At 37.1% G+C, this 27,977-nt stretch overlaps 2 protein-coding genes across 3 annotated transcripts in view; one reads left to right on the top strand and one right to left on the bottom strand.

The window, feature by feature from the left end:
- The window catches only part of WRNIP1 (WRN helicase interacting protein 1), a 34,343-nt gene extending 16,299 nt beyond the window's left edge, over positions 1-18,044 (bottom strand). The window contains exons 1-3 of the mRNA XM_072411799.1: positions 17,093-18,044; positions 8,226-8,417; positions 5,108-5,340 (exon numbers count right to left, since the gene is read on the bottom strand). Of these exons, the coding sequence (XP_072267900.1) occupies positions 5,108-5,340; positions 8,226-8,417; positions 17,093-17,701 (1,034 nt within the window). The 5' untranslated portion in view covers positions 17,702-18,044. The remainder of the gene's footprint in view (positions 1-5,107; positions 5,341-8,225; positions 8,418-17,092) is intronic.
- MYLK4 (myosin light chain kinase family member 4) overlaps positions 5,188-27,977 on the top strand; it is an 82,294-nt gene continuing 59,504 nt past the window's right edge. Inside the window, exons 1-2 of one of the 2 annotated variants that reach the window (XM_072411798.1) lie at positions 5,188-5,384; positions 22,896-23,121. In XM_072411798.1, the coding sequence (XP_072267899.1) occupies positions 5,347-5,384; positions 22,896-23,121 (264 nt within the window). In that variant the 5' untranslated portion in view covers positions 5,188-5,346. The remainder of the gene's footprint in view (positions 5,385-22,895; positions 23,122-27,977) is intronic. The other variant, XM_072411797.1, reaches the window with a different exon arrangement.

The following is a 27,977-nucleotide window of genomic DNA, read 5'->3' as shown; positions in this document are numbered from 1 at the left end:
TAGGAATGTGCCTTCTCAACACATACACAATGAATGACCAATAACAGGCATACACAAAGAATAGTCAGGTGACTTACTTCCAGTTTTCAAGATAAAATATGTTTTGAGTTTTGATTCAGAAGTTGCAGATTAGCATACAGCAAATTTATGTATGACTATATAAAATGGCTTGATTCAGTGTATATTAGGACTGCAATATTAGGCAAAAGTTCTGATTATATCCAGAACAGGAAAATGTGACGCCCATCAAATTTGGGACCCAACCACAATGCATCCACTGCGTAGCACTGTATATAGTTATAGTTATTTTAGTATAGTTATTTTCCATCAGCATATGTTTTGAATATCTAAATGTGTTTAAAGTAATATGTTATATCATTGCCAATTGCCTATTTGGATTTGAAGCTTGGCTTCATTCTCTCATTACGATAAAAATGTTCATGTTCTAATCATTGCGGAGATCATCTGATGTCATCTATTTTTATACCAATACTATATGTGCCGAGGTCATCAGTTTCTCTTCCATTATCTGTCTTTGTATATGCGTGCTATTGTGAATAATAGACACACCAAGCATGAGGATATTGGTTCTCAATCTGACCAGACAGGCTGTGTACTCCTTTCAGGTTTTATTTTAGGAACCCTCAACTTCCAAAAGCTAACTGGTGGGGGATCTAATATCTCATTAATTTTTACAGATATTATAGCTGTCATTTGTTACTATATCAAGATTGGAAGGACATCAACATTTGTGTAACAACATAACACACTGCTCATCCAGCATTTAAAAATATTAAATCTACTGCCTTGATCCACAAGTGGGATACATAATATCAGAGAGTAATGATCTGTTTCCACCATTTTACGCATTAAAAAGAAAAAACTAACAGCACAAAACATGTACTACAGTTTTAAAGTATAAATATTCCTTTTCTATAAATGTTCTTGCTTTTTTGAATGCAATGGGCCTGGTGGAATGGGTCATCAACTCAACAAGCAAGGTTTTACAATTCCTGAGAGCCATGATAAGATGCTCATCCTAATTAAAGCTGTTACAGGTCAAACTTTGTTTTTATCCATTCTTCTGATATCACTTACTAATTACATTTTTCCATTTTAATTTATAAATAATGCAGAAGAATGACAATTGGGAGATTACCTCTAATATATGATTTATCAGAAGATAACTGTAGATGTAGAAAATAAACTTTCCAGACTGGTGTAACTATAATGCTGCACAGCATTCCACTAATATGTGTTCTATACAAAGGCTGATTGTTCATAGGAACAAAAATATTGGTTTATGTGACAATCCCAGGAATGTCCAAATTTAATTCAAATTTTAAAATACCATTGTAAGTCCTTAAAAAAAATACTACAAAAGGGAAAAATACATACCTGTGAACAATGAAAATAAAATATTATTAAAATGTATAATGTTGTATTTATTAAGCTATGTACATGGATGGATCACAATGTTACAAATCAGGCTAAAATATTAAAGGTACTTTAAGATTTATACTGTCAGATAATTATCAGAAAAGCAATGTGTTTTTAAGCCTAATTTCCAAAACTGAAAAGCAGTTGAAATCACAACAATGACTGAAGATATCTTTTAACATGTAAGCATTGTTTTGCTTACAATGAACGTTTTTAGACTAGAGAGGAGTCTTCATCTTCATTATTTGGTTGAAATTGCCATTTATAAGTGTTGTCTGCTAATAATTATTCAACTGGGTCTCCCACTCAAGATATTCCACTCTTATTCTGCCTCTTGTCTGATCAGTTCTTTTACAATGACTACGACCAATAATTGTTAAAATAAAGAAAAATAAAAAAATAAAAAAAATTCTCTAAATTATAGGAAAAGTGGTTGATACATGGTGTTCCAAATGTGCTTTATCGCCATTCTCATTGATACTCCCAGCAATACATCCAGAGCTTGTTTGGATCAAACCTGAAGTTAAATTGACTTATAATTTCTATTTCCTGGATCCTTTATTCCTCTTTATTCTTCCATCATCAATATGCTAATAAAACTTTTAAATTTTTAGTGCCATCTGTGTCAGCTCTGGGGAGATTCACCCGTGATTTGTCCTGTTGACTATTGTCACCAAGACAGAAAGTAGGGAAATACAAAGATTTCAAGTTAACAAAGCAAGAGGGCAGGCAAAATCCTCCAATCTGTTTGGAACATCTCTTTTTTTTAAGAACTCTCTAAAATGAGTATTTAGTTAAATTTGGAGAGACTTACATGATTTACAGGTATGTCTTCAGGTTAGGAAATATGAATCCCCAGGAGGACACAAATAGGAAAACATACTTTATTGGTATGGGTTCATACCACCAAAATAAAAAAACTAAATAAAAAGTCCCCAATGCAATAACATAGGGACAGCAAAGGGACAGGTACTCTCTTGGTACCCTATAGCCTCCTGTGCTCCTACCCCATTCAGACTGAGTACAGAGCTTTACTTGATCAACTGATTTTTCTGGACAGATAAGCTAAGATCTGAAAGCTCTAAACATGGAAGCGCACAGGATGTGCACCCAGGTTCACTGCTCCTCTGGGACATCAGGAAACCAATGTTTCCGGTTTCCCTTCCACTCCTATTCTGACATCTCTGTTAAGAGGTGTGCCCAGGACATCCCTTGTAAAGGGGGTGGTTTGGGCCATCTCAGACCACGTGTTTGTATTTGTAATGATACAGCTACTGTGACCTACAAAACATATTGTTGGCAGCAAAAGGGTTAAAGAAAAACAAGTACGGAACAATTACTGATGATCTGCCAGCAATACACTCAGCTAGTACAGCAACAACTTAGCTAGTTGTTGACTTTCAACACACAGGATTTTTATGAAATGAGTGGTGTCAGTCCTCCCAGAGTCTAAACTACTCAACTACTCCCACACTCGGATCTTTACAACATAAAAGCTAATTATTCAGGTGTCCAAGATATCAAAAGGCACTCAATAGCTCTATATCACACAATCGATCATTTTCTTTGCACTTAATAAACAAGTTTAACAAAACACTTTCAATTGTATTACAGGAGCGAAAAAGAGAAGTCCATTCTAAAAGTAAACTTTAAACTTTTAGGTTGATCTTAACGCCATCATTAAGATCCAATATGAGCTTTAGCATGTCAATGTCATTCTAAAAGTTGTCTTTAAATCTGCAGTATTGGTTAATATTATTAACAAATTATTATTATTCATTATTAATTAAAATTATAATTATTTAAAAAAAGAAATGTATATAGCAATAGCATATGATAAATATGTTTCTCTTAAAAAAAATTAAAATTAAACAAGTTAGGGACATTTAGTTTTGCAGTTCAGTAATCTAAACAAGTGACAGTCATTGAAAGCTTATCTATCTATCAATATAAATGAAACATCTAAAAATATGGTTTGTATGTTATGTTCTTTTTAACTGTGCTGCTATTGTACATGCTTGGGACTTGCTGAGCCAATAATGGAAAAAGATCTTGGCAACAGTATTTGTCAGTATCCAAAATAACACAGCAAACATCAATCTCCAAGATGTTTCATGAACTTTGCACTTCATTCCACAGCTACAGAATTGTTTACCTGCAGCAATGTTTCTATCAACCATAAAACACACACATATATATAATTTCATATATAATTTCTGAAAAGAAATATTTACAACACATACCCTCAATGTTTACACACTCCCAGGCTAGAGTGCCTTGTACATTTCCAAACAAGTGCAATACAAAAAGCCATGTTCATTCTGTGGTGAGAGGAGCCTGAGTGGAATAATCCCCCTGAGCTTTCCCTATTTGAAAACAGTAGTGATCATTCCTGTTGCTTGTTTAGTGATAAGACATTCCCTCAAACATTCCCTGGTGGGAATCAAATACTGCCATTGAAACACATGAAACTAAAGGATTCCCATGAGGGAATGTTTGAGAGAATGTATGATTTCTTGTTTTATAAATAGAGCTCAATGTGATGTTAAGTGAAGTTATTCTGAATACTTCTAATAAACCAGTAAAAGCATTGTCATTATTCCTTAAAAAAAATAACAATTTAGAAATAATATCCAAAGTAAAATAGAAAGAATCTTCACTGTTCACTTTTCATGAAGCAGAAAAGATGAACATCCAAGGTCATGAGCTGAGTTTACTAACCAGTTTCTATTTAAACAAATACTGTTCCTTGTGGGTCACATTTTGTCCTTTGTGGTTAAAAGTCCATCAGCCTAGAATGATTGATATACTGAGCACTGGTGAGTGTGAAGGGAAAGAAATTCAAAGAGCTGAGGGAATCCCTTCTTGACAAACAGTAACATGAAACCACCACACTCACTAACATTCTCTGCTGCTTCCACAACTTATGCAAAGGTTTCCCTTAATATTGTTCCAGTTAGCGAGGATGGTGGGAAATGAAACACATTTCTATGTCAGGAATAGAATTGGAAAGGCTCTACAAGAATAGGTATAATGTCCGTCTCTGATCACTGAATGATGCATTTATATAAATATTACATCTGTATGCTTATTATAAAACCTATGATATGATATCCCTCGCAAGAAAACACTGTTTTCTCCTGTTTACCAACAATAAGTAATCAGCTTTTACATATTTATTATATCAACCTCATGTTGTGCCCTTATCAATCCCTTATCTGGCATATGTGTAAAATGGAGTGTAATTTTTATGTTCCATGACGCCTAATGTACATAATACATTGGAAGTTGATATGAAATAGAAAAACCTTGGCAAAATGCTCCTAAGGTAAAGATATCGAACATCACTAAAAGTTTTTACCTAAGCTGTTGAATAAATACATACCTGTAATATTCTTACGCTGCTGGCACCTAATATGTTAAAACAATAAGTGCCATATACTCAGCCTGCCTCAAAATGTAAAACTAAAAAAAATAAACGAAATAAAAAAAATAAAATCTAAAACTTTAGAATAGAAGCATTAAGCAGAAGAGACTTTTGCCCTGCTATAACAGTTTGGAGCTCTACTTTCCCCCTCTCCAGCAACCCCTCCCTTGTCCCCTTGACAGATGAGACACTTGTGTTTTTTTTCCTGTGTCACTGCCTGCCTCCTGCTCTAGTACTTACTCTGAAGCATCACTGCTACTGCATTCAGCCTGCTCATCCTCTCCTAGAACTTGGATTCCAAGGGAGTCTACAGCTCGCTTCAAGATAGCTTCCATAGCCTCCACAGAAAGCTTTTCCAAGACTATAACTCTGCATCGGCTTAATAACGCTGTGTTCACCTGAAACGAAGGGTTCTCTGTTGTTGCTCCAATTAGAGTGATTGTCCCACATTCTACGTGTGGTAGAAAAGTGTCCTGAAGATGGGAGGGAAGCAGAAAGAGCATCTTACATACCCTGAGTAAGTACACAATTAGGTTTATATACAGAATCAGAGTTGTGGGTATTATACCTAAAAAAAAGACTTAAAGTTATACATATAACTGAAGGTAAGGTAAGAAGTACATGCAGCTAAGAAGGATAAAAAAAACATTAAACCCTTTTACTCCCTTCCAGCAAGCCTGACACAACAACCCTTGATGTTTGTGTGACAGCTTCCATACTTATCAGCTGGTAAATATACAGGACAATGTTCTACAAGCATTTACATTTCTCTAAGATAATCCAGACTCTTCATTCATTTAAAGTAAACGCTGTGTTGTGCACTTATGCCGTACACTCGATAGTGTGTCAAGATTCAGTTTTACATTCAAGTAAAGCATCAGTAGTGCTTATAATGTGCCTCTCTCTAATGATCTGAATATCACACTGATCTTGAAACAAACTATTGCCACTTGTAAACCCTCTTAAACCCAGAAGAATTAAATGATTTTAAAGCACAAAATGTGTTTAAGTATTTTCTGCCTGTAACAGCTCTTAGGCAGTGAATTGAAATAATTTTGTACATTAGCTCAAGGAAAATACATAACCCAATTTCTAAAATTTCTGTACTTCAAAACTTCTGCAACAACAAAATTGAATCATACAGATCATATTCTTCAAGAAACGCCTCCAAATGGCTTTCATTTAATTCAATTCAATTCAATAAACCTTTAACACTGCTGACACATCTGCATTATTTCACCCAATGTTACTAAACACACCCCACCATGTACTGGTTTATCACCACTGCCCCCACCAAGTGCATTGATGTTTTTCACAACCTACATTTGTAGCTCTTTAAACTGTAAGTATTAGGTTAACCTTTAGTAGGAGAATTATGGAGGCTTCTAATGCAGACTATAATTGCCAGCTTGTCGGCGGTTATGCTCACACTCTGGCCTATATAAACCTATATTAGTAATTCAAACAAGTATGTATATTGGGAAAGCCAGAATAAAGTCAGCAAACAGGTTAGCGTGACAGCCAGGCAACTAGTGTTGCAGAAAAAGAAGTTAGAAATGGCCGTCTCCACCTTTCAGGTGTTAAATATCTCTTGGTTACAAATACCTTTGGCTAATAACCTCCCATCTGGCCGAATAAAGTATGACATGCTGTAGTGGCAAATCTGACTCACCTTATATTTGTGGCTATCTTGATATTAATCTCACCCTGTGTGTCTAAACAAGCCACTGTGCATAAAGTATCTACATCAGCCCGCATGCAACCGGTAAATTACAAAGTCAAAACTATTTTTATATAATCTAATCAAAAAAAATATAAAAAAGAGAAATATAAAATTAGGCAAAATTCTATACTATTTAACAATATTATTGGTAGAGTTGCCTCTACTCTGTATGGATCACTTAAAATTGTTTATGCATATTATGGACAGCTCAGCAGCAGTTCATAATTTGACATAAAGCTGGGAATCCATTAAAAGCAAATTTGTCAGGAATAAATTCGGGATTACCTAGGCCATCCTTTTACCCAATTACAATGGGGGAACCCTTAAAATAATTTCCATGTCACAGGGAATCCCTACCAATATTTATGATATGCACAGTTAATGGTACATTGGAATGCCTCTTAAAGTGTGGGCAAGTAGAAAGATTGCCACCTTTATAAAAAGCTAAATTGATTATTAGTGTTTATGGTAAGTGACCTGAGAGGCACAAATTGCTCAAGGAACCCTGGCTAAGAAACCCTATCCTAGACCATTTATAAAAACATTTTACATTTATGGCCTGGGTTGACAAGCTTCAGGCTTGTGGCATCAGTTTGAGATGTGGTTGATATAATTTATAACTCATTGACTGATGCATTCACCCTTTAGTTGGCCTCCATCTAATCTGCATTTAACCTATTTTAGGAGAGTTTGTAATTCCGCAGACTAGAATGGAAATGCAAAAGCCCATCAACATAGTGCACAGTGAACTCAATTCAGGTAGAACTGGTTGCATTCACTTCTTAAATTGTATTTCTTGATGTTTGGCGTCAAAGCTGATGTTCTTGAAGTGTTCCCTTTACGGTGTGCAGTGCTGTGCTTCAAATTATTATAAAGAAATTATAGCAGTTTGCTTTGCCCTTCAAACCCTGTTTTTGTTCTTAACTAAGGTTTATCATCACTTCTATGTAAAGATTTGACTATGCTCTTTTTCTCCTTACAATACATAAGCACACAAAAGTATACTACTACAAACAATTTATTAATATTTATATTTTGAGGAAAATAAAATGTAAATATATATATATATATATATATATATATATATATATACACACACTATAAATTTATTAGACTTGGCATGTCTCTTCTGCTTCTAGCAAATTTTCTTTATATAGAGGCCACTGCCAGCACACTTCCAGCGTATGCAAGATTGTGAGAATGGAGACAGGCAACACACGGTAGAACACAGGAATTACTTTTCCTGAGGTTACCATATGGCTGTAGTGGAGGCTAAGGATAAAAAACATATTTTTAAAATGACAGCAGATGAAAATGTTAAAGGGGGCAAACATGCGCATCATGGAAGAGCAGCAGACCTTTATCTTTAAACACTTCCCTAGTTTTCACAGCCAATTGTCACTTTAGATTTTTTAGATTGATTTATATAGAGTAGTATATAAACACAACCAGTACACATGCCGCAAAAAAATTACCCTCACGTACCCGTAAAAACCTTCTTTTACTCATTAGTCAGGTATACCCCTTTTTTACTATTAGTGATTAATTTTGGTTTCCAGCGACTAATATTTGTATGTTTCAATGGTTTGTAAATTAGGCTTTATATAAAAAAAATATATATAAATTGCAGTCTACCTGTTGCGTCTTATTAAAACGATGAATCTCATCTACAAAGAGGATGGTTTTCCTTCTGAAGAGTTTAATCTCATTTTGGGCTTGCTTGATGACCTCTCGTACATCGTTGGTAGAAGCACTTGTGGCAGAAAGAGTTACAAAGCGTGTATTGTTTTTGTTTGTATTTTTGGCAATTATATGGGCCAATGTTGTCTAAAAGCAAAAGAAAATGGATTTGACAGGCATTCAAAACAGTTAGGAAGAGTTCACATACAGTTAGGTCCATAAATATTTGGACAGAGACATTTTTTTTTCTAATTTTGGTTCTGTACATTACCACAATCAATTTTAAATGAAACAACTAAGATGCAGTTGAACTGCAGACTTTGAGCTTTAATTCAGTGGGTTGAACAAAAAGATTTCATGAAAATGTGAGGAACTAAAGCTTTTTTTTTTTTTACACAGTCACTTCATTTCAGGGGCTCAAAAGTAACTGGACAATTGACTCAAAGGCTATTTCATGGGCTGATGTGGGCAATTCCTTTGTTATGTCATTATCAAATAAGCAGATAAAAGGCCTGGAGTTGACTTGAGGAGGGGGTGCTTGTATGTGGAAGAACAGACAACATGCGGTCAAATGAGCTCTCCATGCAGAAACAAGCCATCCTTAAGCTGCAAAAACAGAAAAAAATCGTCAGAAATTGCTACAATATTAGGAGTGGCAAAAAATACAGTTTGGTACATCAGGAGAAAGAAACAAAGCACTGATGAACTCACCAAAGCCAACAGACCTGGACATCCACGGAAGACAACAGTGGTGGATAATTGCAGAATCATTGCCATGGTGAAGAGAAACCCCTTCAAAACAGCCAACTAAGTGAACAACGCTCTCCAGGAGGTAGGTGTATCGATATCCAAGTCTACCATAAAGAGGAGACTGCATGAAAGTAAATACAGAGGGTGCACTGCAAGGTGCAAGCCACTCGTAAGCCTCAAGAATAAAAAAGGCTAGATTGGACTTTGCTCAAAAACATCTAAAAAAGCCAGCACAGTTCTAGAAAAACATTCTTTGGACAGATGAAACCAAGATCAACCTTTACCGGAATGATGGCAAAAAAAAAAAAAAGGAGTGGAACAGCTCATGATCCAAAGCATACCACATCACCTGTAAAACATGGCAAAGGCAGTGTGATGGCTTGGGCGTGCATGGCTGCCAGTGGCACTGGGACACTAGTGTTTATCCATAATGTGACAGGACAGAGGCAGCCGAATGAATTCTGAGGTGTTCAGAGACATATTGTCTGCTCAAATCCAGCTAAATTCAGTCACATTGATTGGGAGGCATTTCATAATACAGATGGACAATGACCCAAAACAGCCAAAGCAACCCAGGAGTTTATTAAAGCAAAGAAGTGGAATATTCTTGGATGGCCAAGTCAGTCACCTGATCTGAACCCAATTGAGCATGCATTTCACTTGTTGAAGACTAAACCTTGGACTGAAAGGCCCACAAACAAACAGCAACTGAAAGCCCCTGCTGTAAAGGCCTGGCAGAGCAATAAAAAGGAGGAAACCCGGCATCTGGGGATGTCCATGAGTTCAGAACTACAGGCTGTCATTGCCAGCAAATGGTTTTCAACCAAGTAAAGGAAATGAACATTTTATTTTCAGCTTTTTAATTTGTCCAATTACTTTTGAGCCCCTGAATGAAGTGACTGTGTAAAAAAAAGGCTTTAGTTCCTCACATTTTTATGCAATCTTTTTGTTCAACCCACTGAATTAAAGCCGAAAGTCTGCGTTTCAACTGCATCTGAGTTGTTTCATTTTAAATTAATTGTGGTAATGTGCAGAACCAAAATTAGAAAAAAGTTGTCTCTGTCCAAATATTTATGGACCTAACTGTAAATACATCTGTAACAAGTGGACAAAATATAATTCACAAACCAGAAGACAAACCAAACAGGTCTAGCCTGAAACCTATTAGAAAAGCAAAAGACAATGGCAATGTGATTTTAGGTAAGATCTAAAACTACATTTTGGTATGCATGTTGTTAGCATCTATGGTAATGGATAAGTGCACTTTCCAGCAATGTACACTCATCCTTCCTCTCTAGAGATTCATTCTTACTGAGCTCTAAATGGCACAGTGTAGCACAGTTGACTAATATGGTGTTGTGCTCCAAGGTAGACAAAAGGACAGCAGCCAGGAGAGTTGCACCTGTCAGGTATCATGAAGTATGAATCTTTGGAGAGGTAGGGTGGATATTGTTGGAATGTGCACTTATCCTTTAAAGTATTATTCTGAACTCAACAAAACAGAGAATGTATTAAGCTTTTAATAATGTGTATATCTCTGCTTTGGAAACTTACCCTAATAGTTCTGGTAAACATTGCCATGGGAGTCAAAATTATGTTTTTTGGGTTTTTTTTTTTTATAGATGGTACTGGGTCAGGAGATAGGAACTCTTGTAATAGTGGTATCTGACCCAGTGGCAACAAAATGGAATTACTCTTGACTTTAGAGTGGAGAAAGTGTGTGTGGGGGTTTTCTCCCCCTTTCTACAATATCTCTAGGATAGGGAGTAAAGGGAAGTCTCCCAAATCGAACACAGACCATAAAGAAAAGAAAAAAAAACCTGACAAGAGTTACTGAGACAATATAACAGACTGAAAAAAAAATCCTTGGGCATTCAAAAAGAAAATCCATAAAGCAAGAAAACAGACCTTGAAAACAACAGTTTGCATTATGCAGTATACATTACTAAATGTATACTGCATATGTACTGATAATAACAATACATCCACTGTAAAAAAAAATACATGCAATGGACATTTCTATATTTTTGCTTTTTGATTAAAATTTGTGCTGGATGAATATGGTAATGATGATAGTTTTGACAGACAGTTAAAAAATACTCCCATCATGAAGTAATTGAAACTGTAGAGTTACAACACGGTGCAAATTTTCATTCTTATTATAAATAATAAATAGGATTTATATAGCGCCAGTGCTTATCCCAGCCCCTTTTAGCTGGGCGGACCACCCAGCTCTTTTCAGAAACCACCCGGCTGTTTTTGGGTGGTTAGTGAAGAGTTGGGTCACAATACAGGGGACACCACCCACCTACAATATCTTCCCACCCGGCTTAAAAAAATGTCTGGGTTAATCATGGAGCGCCAACATATTATTCAGCACTGTACAATAAATAGGGGTTACAAATGACAGACAGATACAGACAGTGACACAGAAGGAAGAGAGGACACTGGCAAGAAGAGCTTACAATTTATTGCTAGCATTTAAAGAAATAATGTAGTAAAAAAAGCACATAAATATGAAAGGATTAGGAAGTCAAAAAGTGAAACCTTGATATCTAATTCTTAATGCAAGGACATGTTGTGCAATAAACACTATCGCAGACACTGCCAGATCATGCCTAACACCTTTTCTAGTTTCTCAAGTTGTCTAGACCAACTTGTTCCTCTATGAACTAACATTTAAAGGACCACTCTTTGCTAATATTACCCATTGTTATGTAGCCACAGAGATAAAGATCTGTCAGTTTTGCAATATTGTTTGGATACTACATTTAAAATATTTGAGGATCACAGTAAAGGATGTTTAATGACAACTACATGACAATATTTTGAGTGTTACTCACCAAGCAAAATGTAAAAAAAAAAAAAAAAAAAAAAAAAACTGAAAAAGTATAAATTGTTTAACTGTACTGTGGAGTTCATGGCGACCTAACAATCCTCTAAGGCAGCCTTTCTTTGCCTTTAGTATTGCTGGCCAGAGAGAAAAAATGTCACCCTTACAGATAGCCAAAAAGATCATTGGTGTCACTTAAACTGACCTTAGAGAACACATTTCCAATTGCTCAATGTACTATAGTTGATTGAGAAACACTGTTCTAAGGCCTGCTTAATAATTATTAAAGCCACCCACTAGGTTAGGACAGGTCCAAACTCAATTATTGATCTAACCAATTGGTCAGGAAAGCCAACCACTACATTAAAAAGTGGGTTAGAAAGAGAGAGGAAGGACTACGTTCAACTTTTACAGAAATAATTAAATGCTGCATAAAACTTCAGCTGTATGTTTGAGCATGGACAATTTCCTTAGAAACCAATGTGAAAACATTTTGTGGTGCTGTTTCCTTGGTTTGCAACAGCTGGCTCATCTATCTAGGTCATAAAATATAATTTAGAGACCAAAGCAAAGGTTACTAACAACACTACTTCTCACATCCAATCACTGTTAGGACATTGAATGAATGTCAAAGCAACGCAGGAGTACCGTGCATGTTCAAGATGGAATTACGCCCAGTTTGTATGGGCCAAAATGCTAAACTGATACTATCCACATTACTCTGCTCTAATATGATCTCTTCCCTGCCCTCGGGGCATTCTCCAGCACCTGTCTATGTTTATTCTAGGTTATGTGGGCCCCCTGGGTCTTCTACATCTGAGTTTTCTCAACCTCAAAAATGACATGATGAACCACAGGAATGTGAGGGTGGCAGGCTAAAGAGCAACAGTGCTAGGGTGAAGCATTTTAGGGAATGTGCCAACCATAAAAAATCCTACCTATCTGCTAAATAGCAAACATCATTAATCTCTCACCATCAATTGCTTTGTGAGGACTCACTGGGTTACCTTTCTGTACACAGGCCATTGTTGCATTTTCCATTTCAAATTCTTTGTGTACAGTTGGGCACGATGTTGCAAGCAGACACTATACAAACTGTATAATTGTTATCAACATGAAAAACAACATATTTGAGTCATAAAAAACATTAAAAAAAATCCCTGTTTGTATTGCATCTGTGTGTTACCCCTGAAGTCAATAGATGAGCTCCCGGTTCTGTCCAGAAATAAAATTTTACTCTAACATTCATTGTGCAGCGATTCAGCACGGAGCCACCTGTATGGAAATATGAATCTGATGACCCTTCTTTCCGTCTGGAACAAATCTGATATTTTATCCCTGTCCTTGACTGATGGACCCCTGTGTAAAAAGTGCAGTACTAGGCTGTTCTTTAGTAATCTAATATTACCAAACTGTTCAGTCTTATCAAACCTTTACTTTTACTAGCAGCTGTTCCTCTCACCTTGCACTACTGGTGATGTCAGATGTAAACAAAGAGTATCCGCAAGAAAAAATCCATCTGCTTGGTGGTACTCACTTGGTACAACCTGTTGCAGTGGTAGCATGCTTGGGCAATAGAAGCCACTATTCTATTGCAGAAAAGAATAGAAATCTGCTGCAATGGGGGACGTGGCAGAATCTGGGGATATCTAGCAGAGCTGAATGCCAGCGAGACGCCCAGTATTAGATTACTGTAATTACTAAAACCTTTTTTTCCTTGTCTTAAGGCTTGTTCAGTCCAGGAAGCTGTAACCTCACTGACAGTCTGAACAAGCACTTTACAGGTGCGAAGGCAGTTTGCAACTATTTTTGGTTTGTACATCTAAAAAAACACTGCAAGCAAGACCTAACAGCTGTTTCTGCAGAACAGCACCATCAAAACCGTAGTGGCCAAACAGTGTACTACAGTCCCTGTATTGAAAATGTGATCCAAAATTCATGTCGGGAAACTGAAGGGACCAAATTATTGATGACTGGATTTTCGATTGTCGACCTGTATTTCACAGGTTCACCTTTAGTAGCCTAGTGCATTCATAACCTCATCACACGCACGGCTACAAGACTTTTCTAGAGCTGCCCCAATTCTCTGAAATGGTCTTCCCCCTCCTATTCGGCTTGCTCCTACTTTCTGCTCATTTAAAAGAGCACTCAAAACCCATTTTTTCAAACTTGCCTACCATCATCTTCTGTCTTCTGAAACAGTAAATAACTACTTCCCAGCACTACATATCCCCCCTCCTATTGTGTGGTAATTTCCCCACCTACTAGATTGTAAGCTCTTCCGGGCAGGGTCCTCTCCTTCTGTGTCACTGTCTGTATTTGTAAACCCTATTTATTGTACAGCGCTGCCTAATATGTTGGCACTATATAAATCCTGTTTATTATTAATATTAATAATATTATTAATAGTGCAATGAATCCAAGCCTAAATGGAAGACATGGGCAAGTACAATGAGCCACCCGTATGCAACTCAGGGTTTAAAAGGGGTATAGCATTATATGTATTTGTTTTGTAAAGTATTTACATATTAAGTGATGTACACAAAAACAAAATGTAAATAGTGCATAAAAAACTAAAACAAAAAAAAATGTGATAAGCTGGAAACACCCAGTATTTCTTGGTATGGAGAATCATGCAAGTCATTTCATTTACTAGGATTGGGCCAGTTGGGACTGTTTACCAGGGAGTATAGGGTCCTATGTAGGTTACAATTTCAGTGGCTTGTAACTTATACAGGGCTTTCCTTTTGAACTGAATTAAAGAAAGGTGTATATATGAGATGATTCCAATGTGGTGCCCTGGGTAGACGTATCCCACCCCTGATGAATACCTAATGATGAATGAATGATGAATACCTAATTCTAATTCTGCACAGCTTGCCTCACTGTTTACATCTTTTTGGAAAAAAACTTTTCTGCATTGCCCAAATCTGTGCACTAGATTCCTACAGACTTATGAAAAAATACATCCAATATTCAGTTCAGGGTAACCTGTACTGGGTGAACAACCAAAGCTGTCATGTGAACCTAAGACATGGACCTAGAACCAGTCTGCAGAATTAGAAAAATAAAAGTGTACAGTGTAAACCTATACAGTATACTGATTTTATCTCAGTGACTTAAAAAGTACTAAAGTCTTTGGACCACCATGAGAGCAAGGGAACTAGCATTTTCAGCTAGAGGTCGGCAATGTTAGCTTCCCACTACAGGATTTCTTTCAACAGGTCAATCGCAAGTAAGAAGCATCTGACTTGTTTTTTTAGCTAGAAGACGTAATTTAGTGAACCCTAAACAGAAAAATTGGGATTGTAATGTACACATTCAGGGCCTATCACCTCTGTCCTTGCATTGGTACTTTCTCCCTGCTAAAGTATCAAAGTGCCCTCTACAGTCTAAACCAAACATTGCATTTATGAACAAATTCACATTTTTAGATTTAGCGTAAACCATCGAATCCAGCACTACTGCGCACACAATAATATATAAAGATATTTAAATTTGCCTGAGCTGTGAGATTCTTGTGGTGTGTGAATATGATTTTGTATTTGAAGAGGCTTACCAGCAAGCATGCACCACAAAATATATTTTCAAAGCATGTCTATAGTCGTGATCACCCCTCTCTTCATACAGATTTGCCAGTCCAATATCTCTAGGAATAACATTTAGAATTAAACTAATTATTGAGGTTGACCTGGTCAGCTTCGAATGCGCTTGATTAAAATCATTTTATTCAGGAGTGAAGGGAATAATCTTCTAACTTCAGTGTTAGAAGAAAACTAAATGTTTTACTTCTCTGATGTACAGCTTTCACTCTGAGAACTGTATCACCTACACATAAAGTATGGCAGCCTAGAGCACTATTGTACTGTGATAAAGGGGAATTTGTGTATTTTTTAACATATGGCATTACATTGGGACACATGCAGGTATAATAACTGCAAGGAAAATATAGATTCAGGAGGCTTCTTGTATTTTATGTACTTTTGCTTTAAAATCAATAGTCCTACCCTGCACTACGACACTCTATAAGTATTAATAAAAGGTGCACAGAAAATGATGGCTTCATGAAACCTCCAGAATTCACAAGCCAAGGCTGTCTACTGGACTTCATTTTATTGTCTTTAGTTATAGTTTAGGATCCTAAACAGTTTATGCTGGTTTTCTTGTGATTTTTGTAATTGCCCTTTAACAAGGTACTAAAATATGTACACCTCTTCACTCCGTAGTCTCAGTTCCTGCTTTGGCTTACAGTACCATCTGTATGCTGATGACAGTCAAATCTATCTGTCCACCCCTGACCTGTCTCCCTTAGTCCTGGATAAGGTCTCATGCTGCCTGTCAGCCATCTCATCATGGATGTCTGACCGAATCCTGAAACTCAACCTGGAAAAAACAGAACTCATTATCATTCACCATGTCACCTTTGATTCTGCCCTGTCATTTACCCCCAATATTCAGAACATTTTCAGGTTCTGTCACTTTCATCTACGCAACATCTCCAAAATCCGCCCCTACCTGTCCCCAGAGACCACCAAACTCCTTGTACACGCTCTTATCATCTCTCGTCTGGACTACTGTAACATCCTCCTCTCTGGTACTTCACTAACCCGACTCTCTCCTCTACAATCTTATGAATGCCGCAGGCAGACTCATCCATCCTTCCCACTGCTCCTCTTCCGCTGAATCTCTTTGTAGTTCTCTCCATTGGCTTCCATTTTAACTTAGAATTAAATTTAAGCTCCTGTGCTTTGCCTTCAAATCCCTACACAGTTATTGTCCCACTTACATTTCTGACCTGGTAAAAAAGTACTCCCCCAGCCGCTCTTTCTGCTCATTTAAAAGAACGCTCAAAGCCAATTTTTTTCAGACTTGCCTACAGATCTTCTTCTGTCCCTTAAAACCGTCACTACTTCCCACCACTACATATCTCCCCTCCTATTGTGTGAGACTTCCCCCACCTACTAGATTGTAAGCTTTTTGGTGCAGCGTCCTCTCCTCCCCCTGTGTCACTGTCTGTCATTTGCTACCCCTATTTAATGTACAGTGCTGTGTAATATTTGGCGCTATATAAATCCTGTTATTAATAATAATAATAATAATAATGTCTGGTTAATTAGAACATGTAATTGGAAGAGATCAGTGGAGGACATATAAATTCCATGAAACTATAAAGGTAACATTGAGTTCATTTAATGACCAGCTTTAGAGAGAACACAAAAATAAAAAACTCTACACCAACCTTGCCACAGCCGGGAGGCCCCCATAAGATGACAGATGGGACGTCATTGGCTTTCAGCAGTTTTCTCAGCATGGTGTCCTCTCCTAGGACCTTCTCTTGGCCCATGTAATCATGGAGGGTGCCCGGTCTCATTCTGTCAGCCAGAGGTTTGCCATCGAATTTCTCTGCCATCTTCCTCCCATTTATCTGTATATTTTCGCTCTGGGTTGGCAGCACCCTCTCATCCTGTCCTTTCTTTATAACCTCAGAATTGGATGCTACATGAATATCTTTCCATTTGTGATTCATGGCCGTCCTCTTAGGGGATGCCATGGACTTCGATGGGGCCTCCTCCTGTATGTGCTCAGCGGGTTTAGGTTTCTGGAACATTGGAAAACTGGGTGCAGCTGACCCAGCGGTCTTCCCATGTATCTCTGACCCCTCGTGTGAAGACAGACGTCTTTTCTTAGACGTCGCCCCGCTTGGCTTGGTGTCCAGGCAAGAATCAAGATGGCTGTTAATGTTTGCAGCTGGCATCTCCAGGGCACAGACAGGGCATTGCACCACATTGTCAGAGCTGCCGCCGCTGGGAGCCATAGCCACCAACTCTGCACCTTCCTCCATCTCCATACAAAACTAAGGCACCAGACCTATATTCTTATTACAACACTTTATAATAAAAGTTATATTTTGTGCTTGTACCGATATAGACCAAAAATGTGTGTGGATTGCAGTAAAGCCCGCCTAGGATATCACAGAACAGATATTGCTGCAGCTTCAGATATTATTACCTCAGCAATGTACAGATAACGGCACTTGGGCGGCACCGCCGTCCTTACATACCCAGCGCTAGATCGGGATTATATAGTCAGCTCGTTATAAGTAAATAGGAGAAATGTCTGCAATAAACCGTATTATGGCCGCCACACACTGCGCAGCCTTCTCCTCTTCCGTGTCAGAGATGGCGCCCGGGGCAGCATGGGAGCCGCTGGATACCTCCGCCTCTCTGGGCTCCTTGCCTGCTGCACTCCCGCCATTGTGAGGGAGACGAGTACATAGGCGGCCATAATGTCACCAAAGACATCGTGTTATACTTATCACTTGCATTGCAGTCATATTTCACCATCATTCCTGTCATGGCCAGCATGTTTAGCTGTTTGTTCTAAAATACCAGAGAGCGCCATATCTGTGTGAGGTGCGGGGACTGTCAGAGCCAAGCACTTCTGTCCCTCTATCTTTCCTCTTCCTACATTTATTAATGGTGACAGGAGCCATTCATTCTATGGCACTGTGTGTGCTGCAGTGCTATCCTTTAGGTGTGTGTTTTGTGTATTAATGCTTTATGTGTACATATATATATATATTGCCTTTTGGTTGGGTCTCAGCTCTGTGTTCTCATCTTTTTTTGGGCGCCTACTTTCCATTAGAGCAGCCATTTTCTGTCAGGGTTTGGAGAACATTCAATGCTTGCTATAGGTTTATTTGTGGCTGACTGCTCATGTTATAGTACATGAAGATTTCTAGGTCCAATGTCACTTGACAGCTCCAGCAGCTTGATAAACTTTGTGTGTCATGGCGACATTCTGATACCAACTTTATGAGGAAGGGGACATTGTTTGCACTGACCACCACTGCAAGGGGCCCCAATGAGATAATGCCCATTACCATCCAGAGACAGGACTTAGACAACCGGAATCCTAAGTACAGGAAGTTTTTACTGCTTGTTAGGATTGAATGTCCTTGGACGATATCTTCCTTATAAATACACCTCTAAATATGATGCACATTGGGATACTGCAGAAACAGTGTACAGCTGACAAGTACAGGCAGTCCCCCAGTTAAGGACATCCGATGTACAGCCAATTCCTAGATACTAATGGGGCTTCCCTGGTGGAGGCTGGATGGGAGGGGGGGTTTGCATGATTTGCAGAAGAAATCTTTTGCTAAACACAGCTGAGGTTGTGGCTGAGCTAAAGCTGAGCTAATCTGTAACATCTTGTAACTCTTTAATGACCAAGACAAACCCTGCAGTTGTTTCTTTTTGCATATCAAAGCACAGCTTGCTCCAGAAGTTAGTGAATGTCTAGGCTTTATAATTTTTTTTTTTTTTGCTTTGTTTGTGATTAACTCATAGTGAGGTTTTTATACAGTAACTGACACCACGCTGCCTAAAAATATGTTGAGACAAACATCTGTCCTAATAGCATTTAATAAAATAATGTACCTGTTCTGACTTATGTACAAATTCAACTTAAGAACAAACCTACAGTCCCTATCTCGTCTGTAACCAGGGGACTACCTGTACAGACTTCTTGAGTGAAAACACAAATAAATATTTGTCTTTTCAATCATTTATTTACCAATCAATTATCATATTTACTTTTTTATACTAATATATAAATTAGTGTACTTTAATAAATGTTGATACACCTTTGGCCCCATAAGTTTGTATTGCTCCCTTCCTATTTTACTGGTCTCCTATGAAAAACTAAAAATAATAATTACAAAAAAATGAATGCAGACTGCAGTATCACCTGGTGTTCACCAAAGCACCCCACACGGGATAAAAGGCTTTTGGTCTGGATGACCCCCAGGTTGGGGCTTTGTTCTCAAAAGCTGTCAACAGGCAAAAGTGAAGCATGTTACAAAATTGGCATTCAAGCTTGAGGTCAAACAAGCAAAAAGTCAGAGCTGGTCGATAATAAGGATAGGCCAGAAACAAGCAAAGTCAGGACTGGCAGGAACTAATGCCTTTAAGAAATAGGAGGAGGTTGTTAACAGAACTCAGAACTGGAACAGAAGTCAGGTAAACAGGACACTGGGAACAGATACTCTAGGAGGTTCTTGGTTAATCAGCTTGGTGATAATTTTGGAAACCGTAAACACTGGGAACTCTGACATTTTTATTTCAAGAACTTGCTGTTTTAAATCATGTATACCATTTCAATGTGATTCAGATTAGTTCTTGGACTGGGCAAGTCCAGGATTCTTTTTTTTTTCTTTGGTAGATTTTCTTGTTTGTGTTAATTTATTATTGTGGACAGATAATCTTACATTCTCATCTAACAAACTTTAATATAACAAATAATTCATAGCTGATTGGATAATTACAAGCCTAAATCAACAAAGCAACCCCAACCGTATCATTTCCAACCCTTAAAGTTGGTGCAGGGTTTTTTCTCCTAAAATTTGTCTTAGTTATGTCTACTGTTACAGTGGACAAACAACTCTATCTTTGATTCATCAGTTGCAGAACATTGTTCTAGAAGGCGATGTCTTTGCTTGTACATGTTATACTGTAGTCTTGGTCTAATGCTCTCTTTGGAAACCAAAGATTTTTTTTCTGACACTTCATTGGTGCAATATCTTCCTTATTGCAGGTACATGCACTTTGACATCAACAAATCCTGCAATATAAACAGAAAAAAGCATACTAAACTCTGCATGTAAACTGAAATGCATGTGAAATAAGTGGACTTACTAATGTTAGTCCAATTGTGCTGTTTTCTGGATACTATTAGTAAACCATTGAATGCTTCCACTCATTTCCTGGAATTGCTCTTATCTGAACACAGGTCATACATATGCCTTTATATTACAGTGCACTGTAATAAATTATTAAAATAAAATATATGTAGTCCAGCATGTTGAGTAAACCTGGAGTTCAAATTATTTGCAATGCGTTAGATAGCAGTAAGGTAATGTTGTTACACATGGCTCATATTTGGAAGTATAAGCAAACCTAGACAAGTTTGCTCTCAATTGGCTGCAGTTCAGAGATTCTTTTGCTGTCTTTGGACCAGCACCCAGTAAGAAAGAAGAGAATGCCAAGGTCTAGGGATTGAACTCAATGGACCCTGTGTCATCTTTCAGCTGAAATTTCACTGCAACTAGATTCCTTGTTGGGTTAAAGATCTACGTTGATTAACTTCTGTCAATATGGAGGAATGTGATGAAAATGTTTAATACATATCATTAACAGCTCCAGGGAAATACATTAAAATTTAGCCTAGCCTAATAAACATTAAGACTAATTGCCAAGATTTATGACTGACAGTAATGCAGCGTAGCCTAAACTAGAGTATACACTAGTGGGAAACTTCTGTGAATATATTCGTAATATTTTAAGGAAGATTGTTAATAATATTTGTATTTGTTTAAAATTGCTAGTGCCATTGCCTGGTCCTAAAATAGTCTGTTTTCTCTGTCTACACTATATTCTGGACAATTATTTATTATTAAATTTCCTCTTCGGAGCTTATTCCTAGTTTCATTCTGCCCTTTTTGCCTCTTAGGTCATGAAAGAATTCAGACACACTGATATATATATATATATATATATATATATATATATATATATACTGCCAAGGCCAGAATAGAAGATGATTGGTGACATCACACATCGCGGCTGGAAATTTGACCAATCTTTTCAGATTTGCTTGTATTAAATGTTCCTGGTTCAGAAAATGTTCCTGAATAGTCCTGAACTAATGCAGTGTAACTTTACCCATATCCAGAAAATTTCAGCGTCAGCACTCAATTATATGATATCTGGAGTTAACAATTTTACACTGATTTTGACCAATCAAATAGTTATATGTCCATTGCTAGCTTTTTTAGACCAATCATCCTTTTTACAATATACAGTAAAAAAAAAAACTTGTTAATATGAGAATATATTTTGTACATTACCAGCTGCTTTCTTTTCCCACCGGGGCATAACAGCCATAACTTTCTTCTTCAAGCCACTCCCACCCCAACAGTTGTGGGATGGAGGACACAAGATGTTCACTAGGGTACAGACCAGACAGTTTACATAAATCCACCTGTACAACCACAATACATTAATTCAGTATTCCATGTTTTTCTATTTAACGTACTAAAAAAGATTACCTCTTAGGTGGCCCTTTAGTGGAATTATTGAAAAGCCTCACCATTCATGCTACATGTAGCCACCACATGCAAGGCATAGGGCTAAATTTTGTTTTTGGGTTTGGATATTTTTTAAAGCAGATCTAAATAAAAAAATTTAAAAAATCACACCTTTAATTCTGCAGATCTGTTGAATGCGCCCTGGAATTCTTCTTCGTCCCAGTCTTCTTTCTTCTTCTGGCTATGCCACTTGATCTTGCACTGTGCAGGTGCAAGATCGAGTGAGGTAGGGAAAACAAGAGTGCCGATCTCACTGCGCATGCATGAGGTTAACCTCTCTTTCCCCTCAGTTTTGCGCATGCCCAAGGAGGAGCCAGAAGCCTCCCGCAATGCGTGACATAGGTATCCTGGGAGGACATTATTTTTTGAAAATTTGCATTTTGACAAAAAACAGTGATGTTGACACAAATATTATTATAAGGACAAGTACTGAGGGCTCTGTTATCAAGCAAATATGGTATTTTGCCCTCAAAATGAAAAGTACAGGCTTTTCATCAGGTATCCACAAAACTAAAAAAGTCAATTCCCTGCAATAGAAGAGGCAATATACTCACCTCCCCAGTGTCTATTACTTCCCCTCCATTCCAGTTCTGCAGCCTCCATCTGTCTTAATGATAGGATACCTGCCTTACCTGTTGTGTGCTATAGTTCCTTCCTATGACTCCTATGCCACTGTGTCCTGTATTGATGGGATTGAAGAAAGGAACTACAGCATATGGTAGGAAACAGTATTTATTATTTGGATAGTTTTTTTGCAGTAAATATTACTGGTTTGTTGTCGGTATTATTCTGCATATATTTCAAATTTACAGTATCAGATTGTTATTTAGTCATTTAAGTTTGTTGAGTATTTTTTAAAAATTTGTACCATGTGTTTATTGTTCTTTTCCAGACAAAATATTGGAGGCATTGAAAACAAAAAAAATGCATTAATCGGGGACGAAAGAATAAAAAGCAACCAACACTCATTTGAGAATGGGGATATAGAGGATCACATATGCATGCCTTTTAAACTGATGACCCTGAACAAAATCAGTACATGCTGCAAGACACAAGTCATGAACTGTCTTTGGCAAGAAGGACGTGATGAATTTGACACAGACAGCGACAGTGAAGAGGTAAATCACTTTATTATACTCATGATTTGTTTGTTGATGTGACTTTTTTTACCTCAGCTGTTTCAATAAATTCTCCTTTCAGTGGGTCACAAAATTTTCTCTTCCGGCAAGATCTAGTGCAGAAGGAGGTGGTGAATGCTATATTGGAGTGTAAAAATTAGTTTATTTTGCTTTTTGGTACTGGAATCTCAATGTAAACATTTCAGCACGAATATACAGTGCAAGAGTGCATTTTGTTTCAGTGTTTAGCACTTTGTATGTGAATATACATAGCTTGAAGCTAATAATGACTGTAAATCTCAGCTTTACCCCTACCTGTAACTCCTGTATCCATAACCCCCTTTTCCTCAGATGGTATTACAAATATCAAAACATTCAACTCATGTAATGACCTGTGAATAAAATTTGGGGATGCGACAAGACTATGGACGTAGTAAATCACTCTGTAACATGTTGGTGCTATATAAATACAAATTATTATTATTATTATTTTTATTAATAATATTAATAATGAAAATAATAATTGGGCATAGTAATATTACTTGAATTATAATTAATATTGATTATTGTTAATATTTTATTTTTATAAAGCGCCAACATATTACACAGCGCTGTACATTAAATAGCGGCTGCAAATAACAGACAAATATAAATGACAGACAAATACAAACAATGACACAGGAGAGGACCCTGTCTAAAAGATCTTACATAGTGAGGCATACAGTATGTATATGGGAGGAATGACAATAAACCTTATCAAAGCAGAGTAGTGAGAAAAATTTTACAAACATATATAATGGAAATGCTGTAATTAGGGGAAAGGATAGAGTGTGGAGGCATTTGATTTGTTCTTCTGGTGTAAGATGGGGTAATAACTTCAACCCCGGTAAAGCGGACCTATCATCACATTTTTAGTTTATATAAAAGGGAGACTAACTCTTTTATTTAAGGGGAAAATGTGTTTATTTAATTTTTTTAAAATTTAAAGGGGAGACCCCCTCCCCTTTTTTCTTGACTGCCACAGCGGTAAAGACTGAATGGGAAACCCAGAGCTTCCTGGGATGCATATGTCACGTATCACAGGAGACTGCGGGCTGATTTTCTACACATATCCAAGTTCGGGGCTTTCCTCTAATGTAAGAAAAAGGCCGATGTCACACATGCACAGTGAGATTAGTGGCGGTGCCCAGTGGGAAAGGAAGAAATCCAAAGTGGGACTGAATGTAATCTGATTGCAGAGGGATCGACTCTGTGAAGGTAAAGGTCAGTATCATTTTTTTAAATAAAGGTTCTCACTGGCTTTGAAATAGCTGCACTTTCTGCATCCTGTATATAATAATAATTTTGAATTTTTGTGGGATATGAGTTAAAAAGTAAAAACAGGCAGCATACAGTATGACCATTTTATTGCGATTAGAATTTAAAAATAATTATCAGTATAGTAATATTTGATTGTATGCCTATATTGGCCATTTCCATTAACAGTTTGAGTCACTAACCTAGTATAAGCATGCAGATGTAAAAGTGTCTAAAGCCCTCACCTGCATGACTCTTACAGTCAATTTACTTAGATCTGTTGCAGGCTATTTATTACACATATCTTATTGTGTGTTGCATGTAGAAAGCTCATCAATTTGAATAGGCTGCCTAATGCACTTCAATAGACCTAAGATTGTATCGGCAGCAATTCTGCTTTTAAACTGCAACACAACAAACATTAAACTTAGTGCGCCACAGTGGCTTTGTAGAGGTTTATTATGTTGGTACATTGCAGCACATAATGCAATGCAGTGAATAAGCTGGCGTGAATAAGCTTTTCTTGAAACAAAAGGGTCAACATGCCAGTCAATAAGCTTGTGTGTTCAGAAGGAGAGCTCAAGAATGGCAGCCTCCATGTTTCTCTAATAAAAAGTATCTTTTTAACAATGAGTATGACCTTTACTGCTTCGGTATTTTGCAAGAAGAAGGGGCAATAGCTTTTTTTAATGACATATGTGAGCAAGAGTATCAACATCACTTGACTTTTTGGTGTAAAATCCTTACAAAACTCCTAATAACTTTCATGAATGTAATTTGCGTATTAGAGAAAATAAAAGTTTATTTAATTTTGCTTCAAAGTTCATGTGCATGTTTTTCATAATAGATTTCACTAGGTGGAGCCAGAACCTTATCTGTAGATAACTAAACCATTCGTATGTATTCTTTGTACAATGCAGTTGTATTCAATATTAGGATGGTATTAAGACATTTTCATTCAATATATATACAGGTATATTTATAATGCAATTTCATTTCATTTCATATCAGTGTCAGATCAACCTGTCAAATTTTCCTCTGCTAAAACATCAGGCCCATGGTAGATTATTTTTTGCTAAATTAGGTAGATAAATTAGGTGTATCAATGAGTGTAAGTGACACCCATATTTACCATGGTCACAGTGTGAATAAAATGTATTTAGTACTGAAAAACTGGTTTTGTAGGGAATGATACTTTTATTTGTATAGGGACATTAAAACTAAGTTTGTCATATTCTTTTCAGATCATTTGTGTGGCATAATGTGTATTTGTAACATGGATTAGCATTAGCATTGTCTGTTATGTAACACACTATCTGCTCCAGCAGTAATATTTAGGTGATATACAGTAGTTTGGATGCACCTAATGTCAATGTCGCAGAATTTGGTAAATCTGTGTTACCAGGGGTTCAAGCTGACAACAGTCAAGACAGATGCTACAGTAGTGAAATATCCCAGACAGCAAAGGCAGAAAACATACAGTAGTAGAGTCAGCAGAATAATAGTCAGGTCAGGCTAAGACAAACACATTTTAGGTTCCAGATTGGTAAATGGAGCAATTACTAACAATAGCAGGTTAACAAGTAACAGGCTAATCGTCAGGATAAGCGGATACAATTTTTGGTATTATACCTTCTGTGGAAAAACTTCAAGCAAATCCAAGGGTTCATGCTTGCTGTTTATAGGCACAACAACTTTTTTTTATGCTAGGATACATGTATACCATATTTTCCAAGGCTACATACACACGCATAAATTATCGTTGGAAACGAAAGACTAACAAGTAAGCGTCCTATAATTGTTATGACCCCGATGAACGAGGATTGTCGTTGGCAAACGAACGACCATCTCATCGGATCTAATTGGGCGACGATCATTTGCTATCTATTGTATGTATGGTCCTTCAGTGATCATGGATGGTTCTGTAATTCACTTTCACTTCCTGCATCGTTCAAACGATTGTGTGAACCTTATAATAATCGTTTATTGGTCATTAATCGTTTGTTTTCAAACGACAATTATGGCACGTGTGTACGTAGCCTAAATCTGCAGAAAGTTTGTTTTATGCATTGGTTGGATTGTTCTTCAGACATCTGAGGCTTGTACAGGTGTAAGCAAATTGTCAAAACTAGATTTTACAAAGGCAAATGAAAATGTTGCTACCTTTTGCTGAGTTATATTATTGTTATGATCACTTTTTTACATATTCACATTGAAGCTACAGCTTTACAAAGAAACATACTTCTGGCAGCTTTCTACAAAGTTTGTCCAGATTTTACGTGCGGCATTTCTCTGAATATTTAGCTTAAATGTATATTTATCCTGGGTATTGAAAGATAACAAGCCAGGCAAATACAAAATAAATCATTCCATTTGTTTGATTTGACACAAGTTAGTAGCTGTTAACACTTTCCAAGTTCTTTAATTTTAATCAGACTCCAAAATATGGCAGAAATTTATTGGCAGTGTTAACTCTATAAACATTTTCCTCCCTTATGAATGTAGGAATGGCTTCCAAGGTTTACTATCCTAGAAAAAATATGCCCTCCAGCCTGTGGCGTGGGGATGTTGAAAGTGTGTACTGTTGATGGGGAACATGTGCTTGATACATTCTGCTACTGCTGATGGTGCCCAGAGTTCCTGCACAGTCCACAAGTGCTAGAGTGTCACAGTAAATACCTGTCAAGCATTGACTCACTCCTCCTTTCCCCTTATCCCTAGCATCTGCTCCAGGCTTGTCATCCACTTGTCACATTATACCATTTTAGGTACATTGAACTAGTTGATGCCTGATACTAGATACAACCTGTCCTTTACTATGTCTCCCACTGCAGCCTAGTTTCCTTGCAGCTTAGTGAGACAAGGTAGCATTAAATAGATCAATACTTTTATACAACACACAACCTAAATATTTCAAAATGGATATATTTAAAGGCAGGTTTCTATGGATTACAGATAACCTGTGCATTTTAGCAAGTTTACTCTGGCACCGATTGTGGAATGCATTACATGTCAAGAAAGACAAGAGGACAACAGATACTGGACATTTACAGGTAGCCCTAGAGATTAATTTTACTATCTACAGCTAAAATTATAAGTGTTTTATTAATTTTATCAAATCCCTCTGTAAAGTGATAGGGTTTTCACATACTTGTATTCTGTCATGCAATCCTGGGAAGTGTACTGCAGCAAATGTGTTCTGGCATTGTAACCAGAGAAGTTGGAGGCTTTTCTCAACTATGTGTAAAATTATTTGTTCTTGTTCCTTAAACGGGTATAATACATTTTTTCTTAGATGTACATGTGAGTCGGCATAACGTTAATTTACCTAACCAGTCTCAGTTAATGTATTACATGGAGGCAGCCATATTTTCACATTGCTTATGCAGACACTGCTTCCTGCTTAGTAATATTACACAACTTTTTGCCTCATCTCATAGCTAATGTATCAGACAGGATCTGTGTGACCTAAATAAATAGACCCTTTAATCTCTAACACATTTCAAATGCTACAAATAACCAGAAACTTGGAGATTTAACCTTTTCAGGCTTTAGGTCAC

This window comes from Pyxicephalus adspersus, chromosome 5, assembly GCF_032062135.1.
Source record: "Pyxicephalus adspersus chromosome 5, UCB_Pads_2.0, whole genome shotgun sequence".
NCBI classification, from domain to species: Eukaryota; Metazoa; Chordata; class Amphibia; order Anura; family Pyxicephalidae; genus Pyxicephalus; species Pyxicephalus adspersus.
Note: the sequence above shows the minus strand (reverse complement) of the source record. Positions and strands in the feature narration are given on the sequence as shown.